The sequence below is a fragment of the Pygoscelis adeliae genome, unplaced genomic scaffold (assembly GCF_000699105.1).
Source record: "Pygoscelis adeliae isolate BGI_AS28 unplaced genomic scaffold, ASM69910v1 Scaffold412, whole genome shotgun sequence".
Classification (NCBI taxonomy): Eukaryota; Metazoa; Chordata; class Aves; order Sphenisciformes; family Spheniscidae; genus Pygoscelis; species Pygoscelis adeliae.
This window is the reverse complement of record NW_008824190.1, coordinates 372,469-385,256: the sequence shown is the minus strand read 5'-3', so window position 1 is coordinate 385,256 and position 12,788 is coordinate 372,469. Positions and strand designations below refer to the sequence as shown.

Sequence of the window (12,788 nt, the reverse complement as noted above, 5' to 3'; positions counted from 1 at the left end):
TCATGTTGAAGACTGAACTTGTGTTTCTGACGTTCTTTAAGATGCTGCAGGTTTTTCTGTGCCCTTCTGTCACGTACCATGAGAGACCTCATAGACCGCAGCACGCTGCATCTTGCAGTGTGACTTGCAATGAGTAAATAGCCATTGCGATACAAATGCAATACTCGACTCGCCTTTGTGCTTCTTCTCTGTTAGCTGCCAAATGCTTCTGGCGGTGCTTAAGGAGCTCTTTGGATCCGTGGTGGTTTCTGGGTGGCTGAGGAATGCAGCCTTTTCCCCCTTTGCCTCCTGATTTGGAGCCTTTCCATGCAAGGCCTACCTGATATCTCTAAGTGAGTTTTTCTTTTAGGAAGGTTCGGTCTTGGCTGCTTCCAGCTGTTCAATATTGTAAGCTTAGACAGAAAACAGTTGTGATCTCTACGTTACACAAAGGGTTTAATTTTAATTGATTTAATTCCTGGCTCTCTTGTAACTTCTGAGGAGAGATGTTCTCTAGCAGTTTAACAGATTGTATTACTAACAAAAGCAATATGTGAGTTCTACAGGGCTGCGTGAGACGCTGCTTATAGAGAGAAATATGCCCCTTGTTAATCTGTCTTCATTTAATCCATTCTGCTCAAAGCTGGGGGCAGGTGTCATTGCAAAATACATGGCTATTGGCTCCTAAGTAAGGCTGAGGACTGAATTCAGTGAGTTGATTTCCTTGCTGGTCCTGGGGGATCCTACAGTGTCAGCGAGTGTCACCTTACTTGTGGTACTACTGAACTCTCACCTCACCAATACGAGTTCTGCAAATATCCAATATTAAAAGAACAGAGACTTGTTGTCTAAGGCCCCACTGTATAATCCTCAGTTTGAACCTGGAGTTCTTCTGCTCAGGGAATTAGCGTGTCTCTTCGCTTGTGGGGGCTTTGTAGTTCTGAGGTTAGTCGCTCGCTGCCTTGCAGGCTGCTGATCCTTTGCAGTGTGTGTGGCGGCGGGAGGGTTGGTGGATGTTTTTTTTCTTTTACAACTGCTCCTTTATATTGGTCCTGTGCGCTGAGTGACTGCAATGTGATGAGACTGGTTTCTTGATACTTGACAGTCCCCTGATTGCTCAAGAGGCTTAGTCGTGTTTGTTTATTCCTGGCTGTGACCTGGTGTTGTACCACGCACCGACACAGTTCTGGTTCAGTTGCTGGACTGGCTAAGACACTGCAGACGGCTGTATCTTGGTGGATCTGAAGGGACGTGACTGTATAATAAATTCCTCTTGGTTTAGTTAGTATTGTTGCAGATCAGTGTGCTGTAGTAACCGTTCACAAATTCTTTGACCTGTGCTGCTCAGCAGTTCCTCGTTGTTAGGAAAACTAGGGTTGGTAGCACCTGAAGAGATCAGGTGTTGAGGGAGTAGAAAACAGAATAAAGTGCAGTTTGTGTAGTTTGCATCTTCTGGCTAAATGAGTCAAAGCTAAGGTGTGGGATAGGGGATGAGTCTAAGCTTGGAGAGAGTCACTTGTGAAGGACTGGACAGTTGAATTTTATTTTTTTTTTTTGGCCACAGGTATTACTTTTTTGTTTGTGCTCTCTCTGTAGCCTTTGTCAGACAGGAGTGAGCTGCTGTCTCTTTAATCAGGAGAAACTAGGAACAGTTGCATGGCAGTTAATCATTTCTTTTTATAAGATCAGAATCAGCTGCGTGGCTGCCCTTGTCTCTGGTGTGATAAGTGTTTAACTTGAGTTATCCAAGGTTTAGTTTTGTTTCACCTGTCTATTAAACGTGTTGGGTCTGGGTTTTTTGCTTGGCTTCTCTTCTGCTTCAGCTTCTTCAGGTGGAGGTAGCGGCTCCAAGGAGTTACTCATTCCTTTATGTTTTAGCTCTGAGTAGTCCCCACTTGTGCTCAATGCCATGTGCAAATACTCCTACCTTACATGATGTTGTGAGCATCAGGCTAAAGCTTTTGGTCTCTTCAGCTCTGTGGAGGGGGCACTTGTGATTAGTAACTTACTCAGCTTGTGTTTAACTAGAGGTAGGCAAGTCTTGACTTAGAGCACTAGAGTCCCACTTTGTGACCCTCAGACTTCTGTGTCTGTAGCACTGTGCTTTGAAGAGCTGAGAGCAGTTTTTTAAGGCCCAAGGCAGCAAAATATCCCTGGAATCTGTGACTACTTTTCCTGCTCTAATGCAATCAACATGTGGCTGATGCAGCAATTTAAGGCTGGCTTAAAACAAAAAGCCATCTCTGCTAGGTTGGCCACGTAAGTCTCCTGTGGCAGGATGTCAGAGAGCTCGGTGCTGGGAGCACCCCCAAACGGTTTGTGTGTATGCAGGTTGACCAGTCTGTGGGCTCTTCTAGATAGAGCTTTTTAGAAGGAAGTTTGGATTTTCTGTAGTGGGGCAGCTCTAAAACACTCTCAGGAAGATGTGATCTGGCAGGCTGGTTCAGCGATGCTGGAAGGAAAAGGTTGTGGTCGGGCTTCTAAGAGGCTTTGCAAATGACTTGGCTCTGCTTGTCATGTGATGTTCTTGGTAGTTCAAGTGTTGCAAGAGATGATAGGATGCCTTGGAAGTGTGTTTTTAAACTCCTTTAAGGCATTTGCTCTAAACTGGGAGTGCTGGGACTTTGTAGGCCTTTGTGTAACTCTTAATTGTTCCTGTACGAGAAGAGCAGTGTGGTGAGCCGGAGCAGCCCTAAAGCTCAAGTACTGTGAGAGTCATAACCTCGACGGGGCTGGATCTGGCTTGGCGGGCCACCTGCTTTGCTGCTTGAAGTTATTACTTGCTCTTCGTTGTACTTCTCCCTGGAAAAAAAAATCCTGCACTTCTGTGGAGTAAGTGATTCTCAGTGTTACGAATGCCTGTGCTGAGTCAGACCAAAGGTGGGTCTGGCTCTGTGGTGACTGGTGGGGTGCCTAGGGAAGGGTGGGAGAAGAGGAGAAACTCGTGATAAACTCTTCGGCTCCAGTGAGGGGCTGCTTGGGTGGTATTTGTGTAATAGTGATTCTTCTCCTCCCTAAACTTGTCAATTACTTTCTGAACTCATGGGAACTCTTTTCCTACATGATAACATGTGGGAAGGAGCTTCAGAGGATTCATTGCGTGAAGAACTACTTCCTTCTGCTGTTGAACTTTCTTTTCGTTTTTGTATTACAGTGAGTAATCACGACTTTCTTCTCTGCTTTACATTCTTTCTCCTGGGGTATCTTTGGGCTGAGGAGTTTCCTTAGAAAGTGTGTAAGGGGAAAAACTGTCACCCTTGCTTTTCCATGTTGTGTAACTTCCACGCTCATCTTCAGGTGGACACTGGCATTGCTTAATTGACCATAATAAGCACCACCTGTCCTTGTGATTAAAGATCATCTCCTCTTAGATATAAAAGAATTTGGGTTTTTTTCCTGTAATGCTGACAGGCTTGATGTTAGAGGGCGGTTGTGAGCCTGCAAGCCAGCATACCTGTGACTGTGGGAGGAAACAAAAACAAACCTAGCTGTTTGTCACCTCTTTGTACTCGCATTTTTAAATGAGCTGTAACGAACTTGCTTCATTCTGGAAGGGAGGGGGACAGGGCGGGGGAACAGCTCCTCGCAAACCCCAATGCCCTCACCAGTAGTGAAAGAGGGTCTGCTAGTATGGGCACTCTTCACCTTCCTTTTTCCTAGCAGATTTTGTGCAAGTGTGTCGGCCGGATGTAAATCCTGTTTGCTTAAATCCCTGAGACATGTCCAGATCAGGTTGACACCTAGATGCGAGTCGTGGGTGGGGAAACAAGTGGTGTGTAAATACTTGGACACGGTGAGTGAGGACAAGGGAAGTTGTCGTCTCAAAAAGAGCAGCAGGTAAACGCAACGAGTTGCCTTTGTTCTGAAAACAGATCTTGCTCCGAGACAGGGGAAACAAGAAGCAAGCTGTGCAAAGCAGCGCAAGGGGCTTCCCCCGTGCCCTTGGTAGAAGTGCAGGGGCACATACATGGGTTGGAGGAGTGCCAGCTTTAGGCCAGGAGGAAGTGAAAGCAGCAAATCTCTTTGGGGGAGCTGCTGCTGAGCGCTCTGGTGCTTCCTCCCCCCTTCAGTTATCGATGCCCTTTTGTTGTGTTACTAGTCAGGAAGAGCAAAGGAGAACAGCTTGTCTGGGAACTTGGATCTGCGTGGCGTGAGGCTTTGTCTGGCGTGTTCTCCCTTCCCCTTTACTGGCACTATGAACTCTCTCAGGTTTTCTAGAGTGCGTTTGGCTGGGTGCTGTGCTCCGAAGCAGTGTCCTTTGAGACCTCTTACTGTTCTGCTTCCCGCTTTGCTTGCTGTGGCCCCTTGTCAGACTCCTCCTTTGCCTTCTGTTCCCGTCGGCAGTGCTGGCTCTGAATACCTCAGTGTTCCCAGGTGGTTATAGCTTAGCCATGGAGTCTATTCTCTGAATAAATCCACGAGTTTATTCTTTTTCCCCTCCAATGTTGAGCTCTTAAACCTGTGGGAGGTTTAGGAGATAACCTGATTGTTGCTGGCTAAGCCTGAATCTGTCAAGCTCAGGCCGACAAAGTGAGCCCCGATGCGGTGGGGTAGTGATTGTATCGCAACTTCACGGCCCTGTTAACAGCTCTGCATTTCTCCACCACTCTTCCACAATATTGTGATCATTTGTGCATCAGTTCACATGAAAGCATAAGCTCTTCAGGGCAGATCTGTCTGCACAGTGCTCGGTAGGACCGACCCCTGATACAGAAGAGATCGATAGGTCACTTCAGTCGGTGCCAGAGGGGTGGAACGTCTGGCTGGGCATTGTCCGCGTTCAGCCTTTCTGCCTGTGGTCTTTGGATCCTGAAGCTAAACCACTGCTTCTCTGCTGTTGTACCTATTTCTAGAGAGGTCTCCAAGCGACTTGGCTGCATTGAAATAGGTGTGTGATCTTCCCAGCCAGAATGCAGACGTTTCTAGATACAAAACAAGGCAGACAATATGAGGGCAGTCAAGTGCAAAGTGAAAAATAAGATTTTTTGGTTTTTGCAGGGTCAAAAGTCTCCCTAAGTCTTTCCTAAGCAGAAAAGAGGCTTATGGATGTACTGGATCAGCCAAGCAGATGTCACAGCTGTGGTCTGACATGTGGTTTCACATGTTAAATCTTGGGTCTGTCAGTAGATTAATGTGATGATACTCGAGCTGATTAAGTGTGTCCCTTTATATGACAGCAGGCATGTTTTTCCAACTCTGGAGACTTCACAGAAGTCTGACCCTCAAACACTTGCACACTGTAACCTGTCCAGTTTGATATGTATGCAAGAATATTGGCTTGTAGAAATGGTGTGTTGCTGAGGATAATCTTTTTTCAAATGTGCTGTCTCGCTTTGAGAAGGGCAGATTATGTGCTTTTACAGAAATCTTGGGACAATGTACGCTTAGCGAGTGTCTCTAGACCATTAAAAGGGGATGTATATGGTGTGACTCTAAGCAAGCGGCAGTTTTTCTACTTCGGTTTGATAGCAATCAAAGCCAAGGCCTCACCCCTAAACAGTCATGTGCTAGGGATGGTGGGCTTGGTCTGTATAATGCGCTGCTGTTAACGTAGCTGCAAGGCACTTACTTCCTTTCTGAACTGGAGCTTGCTGGCTGCAGGCAGTTTTTTCAATAACAAGCAAGAAGAAAGGGTCAGCTGAAGAGGAAAAAAAAAAAAGTACTAATAGCTAGAAATCTAGGTGGAAACAAGGTAGGCAAAATTCATTACGGGATTGCTGACTGTAGGACACCGTGCAGTCGCAGTAAGAAAAACCTCCTTCTAGAGGTTATTGTAGTCTTGGTGGTGTTCTGAACAGAACCTAAAAGGGGAAATGAGAGAAGCTTTCTGATAATGGTATCCTGTCGAAGTATTGAACAAGCTTATGCCTCCCTCCCATTATGTTGAGGGCTGAGAGAATACTGTGAAGATTATGATGCTTTCTCTACCAAAGAACGCGAGTCTAATTCTTGCAGTGTTTTTATTTCCAGGTAGTGTGAAGTCATGGCTATCCTGTTTGCTGTTGTGGCGAGGGGCACAACCATCCTTGCCAAACACGCCTGGTGTGGAGGAAACTTCCTGGAGGTGACAGAGCAGATCCTGGCGAAAATACCATCTGAAAACAACAAACTGACCTATTCACATGGGAAGTGAGTAATGCTTCTCTTCTGAGTTTGGGAGTAGAGAATAGTGAACATGCACAAGGATAGGAATAAATGGAGTGTAGCCAAACTCATATTTGGATGTGTTAGTATGCTGATTGAATGTGCAGTCAGCTCAGTAGCTATTTTTTTTTTCCCCCAGAACTTTGCAGCATAATCAGGATTTGAATTCAGCTTAAGCAATAAGTACCAAGGCAGTTGATACGAAATCAAGTTTTCTATTTTTATACAACTGCAGAGTGAGTTGGAGGATGCTCAGCTGTGGATATCAAACTGTTGGAGTCTTTGGTATTTGGCTCGTGGAGTCTTTTACTGGCTTTTCTGAGGCTTGAACATGGCTTTAGGTAAAAATGTCACCCTTCTCAGATCACTTGGGGATCCTGGTTGCTTTAAGTCGTGCTGGCAGATGTTGTAGGGTCATCCTGAGCTACCACAAATCCTGTCTGTGGGACAGAAGGATTTTTCCCAGGCTTGTACAGATCTCTGAACAGCCCTCGGTCAATGTTGATAGACTGGAGGAGTTAGATGTTACATCGCCTGAGACTGTGCTGACTTACTGCACATGTACGGTAGGTAAGTCAATGTGCTTGTGTGCAACTAAAGAAGGAACTGTGGAGAAAGCAAATTTAGATGCGTTGGACCCCACTTCAGCTCTGTCTTTGGAATTGGCAGTGTGGCTGGATTCTCAATATTGCCCAAGCTGTTGTGTTAAAGCTGTTTTGGCTGCCTGAGGATTCAAGAGATAAGAATTGGGGTAGTCTTCCTGCATCTTTCCCTGGCTTGGGAGCACTAAAAGTCCATGGGGGAGAGCTTTCTGAGGAAGCTGCCTGCCCTGGGCCTAAAGTACTTTGGATGCTGAATCTTTTTTTTGTCTACTGTAATTTTAAGTATACAGTTAACTTTCTTTTGTTCTAACTTTGCCTCGAGTGCTGTTCAACCAGCTACAAAGCTGAGTTTTAGGAGGGCCATAGTGCATTTTTATAGATGAAAACTTGAATTGTGGTAGAGATTGGTTTGCTCTTTGTTGAGGAGCACTGAGAGATAGGTAACTAATGCATCTACGCTTGCAAAGCATGCTGCGAAGTGTACAATCTTTTGCTCATTACTGACTGTTTCCTTGATGAGGATTTAACAAATGTGGCAGATGATCACTGCAGTTTGTGGTTGTTCTGCTTTGCGTTGTTCTATTAAAACATACAGGTGCCATTCTGCAGCTCTGGGCACTGAGCTTAGCATCAGAGTGTCTCCTCTGCTAAAGTTAGTCTCTTCTGACAAGTCTTACATTGGCTTTTTTCTATGAATTGGACAACCACCTCTTCGGTTGGAATCTGCCAACCCTGCCTTCCCTCTAGGAGAGGGGAGGGAAGAGTTCCTAAGCCATCTGTTTGGGGGGCTTGAATATTTTCACACACACATGCTTGGAGCTGGCAACTTCTTCCTGCTGTCAAAAAGCAAGGGTTTTGGTTTGTAGGGATATAGAATAGCCTCTTTTTTCCCTTGACCGTGATAACTGGGCAGAGCATGAAAGCTGCGAAGCTGAGTGAGCACAAGGAGTTGTCGTTCTTAGTGTCTGTAGGGTTTCAGGGATCCCCCTGTCTTGCCGGGGTCCCAGCCTGTAGGCTAAAAAATTGCCCTGTTATCTGTCTAGGTTTGTTTCTCTTCTGAAACAAGAAAAAAACTTGAGTTTCTTTTAACTTCAAGAAATTCAAACAAACTCATTTAATGAGTTCTTTTTGTTTTTAAGAAGAACTTCTGTGTCTTTTATATAATCTCCAAGGAAAACCAGCCCTGTAGCATCAGGAGTTCTTGGGCTTATTCTGTCTCTGCTGTTAAGATTCTTCTACAAGTCACTGGGGAGCCTACAAGGTAGTACCAGACAAGCTTTACCTCCCTCCTTCCAGGAAGGAGCGGCAATAGTTGTGGATATGCAGGGATTTTTTTTTTTCTTTCTTCATGAGAACAGACCTTCAGGGCAGTAAATGATACTTCTAGCCCACCCCTAAAGCTTATTTCAGTGTCGTCTTATTTATATAATACAAAACTTGAGTTTGAAAGCTACCAAGCTGCGCCCTTAGAGCTGTACAAGGCAACTGCTGTGCAGCACGTGCATTAACTTGCTTTTATTCTGGAGTTTGTAAGAGGGTCCACGTGCTTATTGGGGAATCTTTTGGGAATACAGAAATGTCAAAGTGAAAGGATACATGAAGTTTTTAATTGGGGGGGGGAAGTATTTATGTGGCCTTTTTGCAACTCTGTTCCTATTTTGTCCTGCTGTACTCATCAGAAGAATACATCACAGCATCAAATGGTGGTGAGGGAGCAATGTAATAAAAAAGCAACAGCTAAAGCCAGTGAGTTGAACTAGAATGCCCTGATCAGTTCTGGTTTGGGTTTAGTTGCGTATGAACTAAAGGTTTGTTTTGTTTTTTTCCTGGTAAGCCTAAAATAACAGCTTGGTTTAATTTTGATAGGAAAATACTGCTTTGAACTGGTTTGCACTGTTTTTCAGGATACTGAGGATTCAGTTTAACTAACATCTGTGTTTGCTCAGCACCACTGAAGGCATCTTTAAACGAATAGTTAACGTAGCCACATGATTCAGGCCTGTTTAGCCTGATTATTGTTCTATTGAATTCATTTTCTGCTGTGGTTGCTTTTGTCTCAGCCTTTGCAATGAAAACCAAGGGCAGCGCAACCCAGTGGTCATACAAACAAGGCTAAAGAAGCAAGTCACGGCAGCAGCGAGGTTCACTAAAGTATTATCTTTCTGGTCACTCCGATTAACTGCAGCTCTTGTCACATGTGAACTAGTGCATGGACGCTTGTATGTACATTGATTAGGATTAGACCTAAATCTTACCCTGGGTATCTTGTCAAGGTTTTGTTTTTACAAGTAAGTAGCTGGAAGAACGTGGACCTGAAGTTGTTTGGCAACTAGATGTCCCACAAAGTTTTTGCTAAGCATGGACTGCTGTGAGGTATGTGAGGCCAGTGATTCTTTAACATGTAGGTCGTTTCTAACTCATTGGAGCTTATAGGAATGGAGACGCTTACCTCAACAAAGATGGCTGGGATATGTTGGCATCTGTGTGGTTTCCTGTAGAGTAACTGGAATTTGCTCTTCTTCAGCCTTTGAAGGCCCTGCAGGCAGTAGTGTCTTCTAGAAGATTAGTCCTGTGGCAGCTCCAAATGACCTTTTTTTTTTCTTTTTTCTTCTCTGCAGTTATCTGTTTCATTACATCTGCCAGGACAGGATTATATACCTCTGCATCACAGATGATGTAAGTATTTTGGTTACAGCTATTGCACAGACAGGCTCTCTGCAGGTTTTGGCTTTTTTTTGTATCTGTATGTCAAAGAAAATCCATAGTGGGTGCTAATCTGAGGTGCCTTTTTTTCCCATTGGAGCTACTGCTTGTGTTCTCATTCACATCAGTTACAGCTTTGAAGTCTAAGCCTGGAACTCAAATGCATGTGAACAGTTAGTTTTGAGGTTAAGTTCTTGGTTTTGCCTAGTTTCTCTCTTAGCAGCCCCAGAGCAGTAGAATCTAGGTGTAGAGGCTAGCCTTTAATTGTCAGTGAAATACGCATAATACTCCTCAATTCTGGAAGTGTCAAAGCAAAAACTTCTCCCTCACTGGAAGAAGGTACCAGGCACAGAGTTAGAACTATGGATACCCCGGTGAAGTCTGCTGCCCACCAATGTCCAGGAAGCCGAGACTGAAATCTGGCTGCTATTCAAACCCCAGGATGACCAGTCGAATCCCATAGCGTTATGTGCAGCGTGCCTGTTAAGGACTGATGATTACAGTTTCTCTACAACTGGCTACTTGCCCCGTAGACTTCGTTATTCCTGACTTGACACAGCTCTAGACACAGTCTGCTCTCTTCCTTCCAGGACTTTGAACGATCCAGAGCCTTCAACTTCCTGAATGAAATCAAGAAGAGGTTTCAGACCACGTATGGCTCAAGAGCACAGACAGCCCTTCCCTATGCAATGAACAGCGAGTTCTCAAGCGTCTTAGCTGCACAGCTGGTGAGATCTGTTGCTAAATGGGATTTCCCTAACAAGCTAAACTTCTCCCCAGAAATTCTCCTTGTGTTTTCTCACTCGGAACTGAAGCGCCATGCTGAATCTGGGTATAATGCCAGGGGAGCTGGCTGTTCTCCCCACGCTTACCCTGCAGCTGGGTTGCTTCGCTGCTTCGGTGGTAAAAATGTGTTGGGGTTAATAGTGATGCATTAGCTGTACCAGGTAGCTGCACTGGCGATTAGATCTTGATGGTAACGTTTGAAATGTCAAACCTAGTTCCAGTTGACCATCCAGTGCAAGCTAACATCACTGTCACTGAGAGCAAGACAAACGCATGTTACTCCGTTTCTGTTAAACTAAACATCAGAACTTGAGTATCCAGTAAGCCCTAACTGCCTCTCACTTCTCTGAGCTGAGATTTGCCTTGGACCCTTCCAACCCCAAAACTAAAAGTGTGAGGGTATTACAGAAGTGAGGGGAATATCTATTTCACCCTCAACTTGCATTTTTCAGCTGAGGCTGTAGTGGTGTTTAGACGATGCTGGATTCCAAGTCTAGGGACTGTGTAGGCACTGCAGTCTTTGCAAGATGAGTTGCTCCACCAGTGTGATTCCAGTCTGGAAGGAAGGTGAAGCCCATGTCAGCGGGGTCTATGCAGGCACTGAACAGCAGCATGTGGAGGGCTGTGGGACAGGGAGCCTTGGTGTGGTGCCGCAAGCTGAGCCGCAATGCGGAAAGCTGCTGTCAGGGAGCTGCCTGCAGTGTAAGATGCCTTCTTGCCCACTGCTCTAGTGGTTACCTGATGCTGGCACAGCCTGGTGCCCTGGTAGAATTGTAGTGGCACCCCTCTCCTGCGGTGTGAGAAGGGAGCAGTCTGTCCTAGCTTTCCTGCTGGCAACGCAGTGTGTTGCTTTCAGTTGCTGGAACTGGACGGCACCACTGTTCTGATGTGTTCCGGCTTGTGCTGTCTGATTTTAGTGGCCCTGTTGACAGCTCAACTAAAGCCGAGTTCTGAATGTTGTTGTTAGGGCACATACAGAACACTGTCAATCTCCTTTTTAAGAAATTTCCAGGTTTCGAAAGACTCCATTCTGGCTACTTTGGGTCTGTTCTTGGACTCCTGAAGGGAAAGGTTGGGCTGGAATCTGCTTCTCTCTTGAAGCGCAGGGGAGTTAGGTGCTTATTTTGCTTACCACGGGAATCTGATACAGCCTTGACGCTACCATCCCATTTCTCAAAAGTGCTTTGCTTGCTGTGTGTTGTGTTTGAGGTGTGGCAAAGCCCACAGCTGCCAGACAGGAGAGATTTGAAATAGTTGTATGCTTTATGAGTTTTATTCACAGCAGTATACGGGTATAGCTTCTGAAGTATTTAAGTGCACAGCATAGTGTTTGCATTTCCGTTCAGCCCTCTATAGAATGAGATGCATTTCACAGAGCACTTCTTCTCAATGCAGTGTTGACTTGACGTGTAACCTGGGTCTGCAAACAACACCCTGCCCTGCTTCAGTGGGGGGGGGTTGTGGGAGAGAGGAGGAGAAAAAGCAGAGAGCAGCTGCTCTAGGTGTGGGATTGGGCTGCTCTTAAAAATATGAGCTGTTAATGTAGTGGGAATGTTGCAGTTTGCACTTCTCCCTGTTGGTTGGTCTGCAGAAGTATAATTCCAGCACCTGCAGAGAAAACAGGCCTGGGGAAAGCACAGGACTGTTGCTAGATGTAATGTCAAATTAAATGAATGAAGTCAGATGGAAAATAGAGAAGGAATAAATAACTGCCCTGTGACTCATGTGATCAATAGCCTTATTAGTGCACAAAACCTCAGGCTGTGGTCTACAAGGAAAGTGTTTCGAATCTTCTGTTGGAGACTCTTAAGAGTCCTTAATTGACTACAGACAACTTCGTAACCTGAGCAATGTTGGTTTAGGGTTAGATAAGATGTCCTTGGAATATTGGCTTTCAGAGCTTGTACACAGTCTGTATCTGGGGCAACTACAACCGGTGCTGTACACGTGGAGTAGGAGGCTGTCGATTTGCTCTGCTGTGGCTGGTGAGCATGTTAGTGCTGCTGCTGTTCTCTGTGAAGGGCTTGGCTTTTTTCCTTCTGATCTACTGGAAGTGCCAGGTTTGGTGATATTACAGGTGTGGGAGGAGAGGTCCTTTGCTGGTGACCCATGAGCACAGCTCTTGCCTGTAAGTGTAGAAACTGGGCAAGCTTTATAACGCTCTCCAGCAGTAATCGTTGCACGTTGAGGTGCAGGGTGGAGCCTCTGAGATGGGTGAAGGTTAAGGGAGGATTTGCGCTTGCACTGTTGCTGCCTGAAGTTTGTATTGGAGTTTGTGAAAGGAGCCGTTTGTGTTGGGGCCGTCAGTGATGAGTGGAGATGACTTGGAGCATGTAGAGTTGCACATAGTTCATTGCAGAAACTGTTCTTTGGCTTATGCAGCAGATGGAAAACAATGAATCATAATGCCAGTGTGGCTCCAGAAGGGCCCAGTGCATTGTGCGTGATAAATTAATTAACTTCCTGCGTGTGATAGGACTGAGTTTTTCTTCTCCACCGGGCTTTGATATCACTTCATATAGTTGCAGTCTCCACATGACTCATCAAATTGTAAGCTGTTCATAGCTGGAATAA

The 12,788-nt window shown here is 45.4% G+C and overlaps 2 protein-coding genes across 2 annotated transcripts in view; one reads left to right on the top strand and one right to left on the bottom strand.

The window, feature by feature from the left end:
- LOC103925901 (DNA-directed RNA polymerases I and III subunit RPAC2-like) overlaps positions 1–111 on the bottom strand; it is a 9,843-nt gene extending 9,732 nt beyond the window's left edge. Inside the window, exon 1 of the mRNA XM_009334703.1 lies at positions 78–111. Within this exon, the coding sequence (XP_009332978.1) occupies positions 78–111 (34 nt within the window). The remainder of the gene's footprint in view (positions 1–77) is intronic.
- A 5,845-nt stretch (positions 112–5,956) lies between these two features.
- The window catches only part of VAMP7 (vesicle-associated membrane protein 7), a 14,130-nt gene continuing 7,298 nt past the window's right edge, over positions 5,957–12,788 (top strand). The window contains exons 1-3 of the mRNA XM_009334689.1: positions 5,957–6,108; positions 9,344–9,401; positions 10,019–10,156. Of these exons, the coding sequence (XP_009332964.1) occupies positions 5,963–6,108; positions 9,344–9,401; positions 10,019–10,156 (342 nt within the window). The 5' untranslated portion in view covers positions 5,957–5,962. The remainder of the gene's footprint in view (positions 6,109–9,343; positions 9,402–10,018; positions 10,157–12,788) is intronic.